Raw genomic sequence first — 3,791 nt, 5'->3', positions numbered from 1 at the left:
ACCCCCACACCCCCCCGGCCGCAGTGCGTTTCCCAAGGGCCAGGGCAGCAGCAACTCCTGCCCGCAGCGGCTCCACAGAGGACAGCGGCATCTGCAACGGGACGGGAGGGGAGGGTCTGGGAGCGGGGTCGTGCCTCACCACATCATGCGTGTATCCCCAGTCCATCCCCCCACCCCATCCTGCATGAGGTTCCCAGCAACATTTTGCTGCGGGACAGGTCACTCTTGTCACCTGTCCATGGCCATTTCCCCACTGCAGCATCCCCTATGCCAGGCGTTGGCAGGAAACGCTCCGGGAAGCCGCTCAGCTGCGTGCACCGGCGGCTTTATAAACCAGCGCCAGCAAGCCCAGCTTACCAGAATATGCCCAGCTGCCTCCTCCGGTTGATGTCTCTCTTAATTTGGCAAACGGAGCAGACGAGGCACCACATGGTGACACACCAGTCTGAGCAAAGGGATCCCTGTTAGGAAGAAATTGGTTAGGGACGCGGGCTTCCCAAAAGCCATGTTTCGGCCAAGAAAAGGTTAATCACGTTCCACATTGTGTGCTCTTTGTTTCCTGGCTGGCTGCAGCACCATCCCGACTAGCAGACACTAAAAAACGGGGCTGGTGAACACCCACACAGCGGAAAGGAAGGAGGGAGCCCTTTCTACAGGCTGCAGATCGCTGCTTATCTTTCACTTCTTCCAAGAAGTGACTGAGGGGGGGAAAAACGCACGCAGAAAGAGACAATTTGGGCAAACTGGACTTGGGCCCCCATGGTTTGTACTGGGAACGGCACTAACGCCCAGTGGGAAAAACCCATTTCACGTATGTACTGTGTGCGAACGTCCACCTTTCTCCTGCATCTGATCACGGATGTTTAGCTGCCCAACTGACTTAATCTATTCTTTAGTCTCCCTACGATTACCTCAATCCTTTCCCATCTTTCAAAGATTGGGGATGGCGTGGGGAAGCAGCAGCCGAGGCTCTGCGAGCCGCTGTGGTCGGCAGCAGCTGATGGCAGGACACGTGCCCCCGGGGAAGGGCGCTGGGAAGGAGCTGTGTCTGATTAACGGGCGTTGTTGGACACCAACCCAGGGATCAGCACGGCCGAGGGCATCCCAGCCCCTGTCCTGTGCTCCCGGCATCATGCAGGATATGGAGGTGAAGAAAAGGGTGAGCGGAGAGCGCTGCTGCCCCATGCTCATCCCTGATGTGCGGAGGGGCCTTGGGGGCATCTCGTCTTTCAGCCTCGCGGCACGGTGAGGGGGTGAGTTTAACCACTGACCGGGATGTTGTATCTGGTGCGGTAGAGGGTCCTCATGGCCATGCTGGTCCCGCACATGCAGCACTCATTCATGTCCCCAGCCACTTGGCAGGCGAGGCAGGGGAAGCAGAACATCCCGCAGCAGCCTGGCAGGGGCAGAAATGCAGCGGCGGGTGAGGCTCTGCCTGCCCGACCGGCACCGTCCCGGTCCTGGGAGGACCAGGCTACACGGCTGTAGCTATCGCACCACCGACCCGCGCGGCAGGGGTGAGAGAAGTGTCCCGAGAGGGCGTGGGACTGCCCGCAGCACGTTGCTGCCGACGGCCGAGAGACGGGACTGCCCGAGGCACTCACAGACGCTGCAGTCGGTACAGCAGTCCATCAGCCCCGTCTGCCACATGCTCCTGGAGACAGCGGGCACGGCCATGCCGTGCTGCGGCTGGATCATCACGACGGGTGGGGTGGCCATTCCTAGTTGCTCTTCTGAAGGAGACTGGAGAGGAAAGGGACAGTTAGTAAAAAAACTGAGGTCGGTCTGATCCCCCAACCGAGCTGGTCGCCATCGCTCTTCAGCAGGCAGCCTTGCGCCCAGCTCCCTTGCTGACGCTGATGCATAACCGTATCTTACCTGCATTTGCATCTTTTCAAGGTTTTTGCATTTTCTGCCATTTTATCCAGCCTTCAAAATAGCATCAGGCCGTCGACGTTCCCCACTTCACCCCAGAAAGGCTTTGCTAGTGCTTGGACACAGTTCACCAATTTCCCTTGTGCCAAGCAGGGCTGGGCAGCGAACCCAGGCTAAAGCCAGTGACTTGGGCATTTCCGTTGTTGAACTTGGTGTATTTTACACCAGATCGCTTTAGCACGGGTACAAAGCATGCGGGAAGCAGCTCCGGTCTTGCATTTCCTCGTAACGAAGCCGGGCTCCACGCAAGAGAGATACTGTAGAGAACGAGTATCTCCGGTTTCTTGTTGTGGAGAACCAGAAAGGCAGAAACTCAACGCTATGTCCCAAGTCTGAACCCCAGTCCTCACCTTCCTGCGGTTAAGCAAGCAAGTAAACCTTGAAAATCAGTAAGCCTCAGGTCTAAAAAAAACGAAATGCAAAAATGTCTGTGCTCCTATCCTCCCAGCCAAGTAAAAGAGAGCACAAAACATTCTCAGATAACAATTAAAAGCAAGTTTTGCCCTGAGGCTAAGTTCTTCTAGTTACGCACAAATAGAAGGAAGGGGAAGGAAAAAAAAATAAGATTAACTGCCTGCTCACGTTTGTTGAGACTTTTTGCGGCAAGCTGGGCTGTTTTGTCTTTTTTTTTGTTTTTTTCCTTAGAAATAGTAGCTTGGCAAAGGTGGAGCCGTGCAGCTGGATGGTCAGGCTCCTCCCCGCACTGCCCCTGAGCTCAGAAGCCAGAACAGAAACTGAAATGAAGTGGGTGATGCTGGGGGTGGGGGGCACCCTCCCTCTCCAGCCTTTGGGGCGACACACGCTCCTCCAGAAACCCGGCTCCTGGCTTTACCTGGCAGCACGCGCTCGGCGTGAATGCAGCCGGAGGCAGCACCAGGTACGTGTGTCCGGAGGGAAACCGTGAGCGCGCATTGCCTCCGAGCCCTTCCCTCCGCGACCCACAGCAACACTACCGACACATCGTAAAGCTCTCTACTTTCTACATTTTCACCAATGCGCAGTATTCTGTATACGAGTATTATCCACGTACTTTCTTAGCTGCAAACAGTAATGAAGAGTTTGCAACTCCGAGATGCTCTTGTCACCAGTAGCACATCCCCTTGAAAAGGACAGCAAATACACGGGGGGACCAGGCAGCAACCTACAGGGACAGCAGCTACATCCAGCACATCCTCAGCGCCTACCAGAAAACACTTACAGCCAAGAGGAGTTTGGTCTTGAGCATCCACGTAGCCAAGAGAGAGCCCAATTTAAACAGAGAGTGAAGCACCAGCCAGATTCCTTTCATGCAGTTAAACAATTCCAGTAGCAGGAGAAAGCAGCAAAGAAGTAACCTCTCCATAAGCCAGCTTTTGTGCAGAGCTTTTTAAAAGCCCCGCACACACCTTCCCCAAGTAGGATTTGCCGTATCTTTTGCTTTAAATCATTTGCTGAGCAGGGAACAACAACAACAAAAAAAATATCTAAAAATCTCTACTTTTGCACTATTATCCCGCTCTTCCCAGGCTAACAAGTTTTTACTATTTCCATGCTTTAAGAGAACCAACCTTTTGGTGAGCAGCCTCTGGCAGTGCAGGCTTCCTTGCCGACCAGGACCGCTGGGGAAGATGAAACTAAACTTTCTCACTCTTGGAGGCTCTTATTGGCAGCCGGCAGTGAGCAAGTATAATGGTGGGAGGTAACTGGAGGGGGAGGTCGGGAGCTGTGCCCTGTCGATATGACTACAGGCTTAAGAGACATGCAGAGCACAACAGGTTTTGGTTTCTTCTCCTTTTCCCAGAATTAAATCAGGGACTGCTATTCATCTTTTTAAAAAAATGGTTGCATGTATATTGTCTTATTTGCTTAACTCTGTA

The 3,791-nt window shown here is 53.9% G+C and overlaps 1 protein-coding gene across 1 annotated transcript; it reads right to left on the bottom strand.

Annotated features, from left to right (window-relative positions):
* Positions 1 to 353: 353 nt before the first annotated feature.
* LOC104256780 (placenta associated 8) lies at positions 354 to 3,506 on the bottom strand. Its single transcript, XM_059826927.1, has 4 exons — positions 3,483 to 3,506; positions 1,605 to 1,743; positions 1,272 to 1,396; positions 354 to 461 (listed from the first exon to the last, which is right to left on the bottom strand). The coding sequence occupies exons 2-4, from the start codon at positions 1,717 to 1,719 to the stop codon at positions 354 to 356; spliced, it is 348 nt and encodes a 115-aa protein (XP_059682910.1). The 5' UTR covers positions 1,720 to 1,743; positions 3,483 to 3,506.
* Positions 3,507 to 3,791: the final 285 nt, after the last annotated feature.

This window comes from Gavia stellata, chromosome 19 (assembly GCF_030936135.1).
Source record: "Gavia stellata isolate bGavSte3 chromosome 19, bGavSte3.hap2, whole genome shotgun sequence".
NCBI lineage: Eukaryota > Metazoa > Chordata > Aves > Gaviiformes > Gaviidae > Gavia > Gavia stellata.
The sequence above is the reverse complement of the archived record's forward strand: the minus strand, read 5'-3'. Positions and strand labels throughout refer to the sequence as shown.

Bases quoted from the DNA above. Each gene is read 5' to 3' on its own strand.
- LOC104256780 (XM_059826927.1), bottom strand. From the start codon at position 1,719: ATGGCCACCCCACCCGTCGTGATGATCCAGCCGCAGCACGGCATGGCC. The intron at 1,397-1,604 runs GTGAGTGCCTCG...TGCCCCTGCCAG, and splicing joins CTGTACCGACTGCAGCGTCT to GCTGCTGCGGGATGTTCTGC. The intron at 462-1,271 runs GTCAGTGGTTAA...TCTTCCTAACAG, and splicing joins GCACCAGATACAACATCCCG to GGATCCCTTTGCTCAGACTG.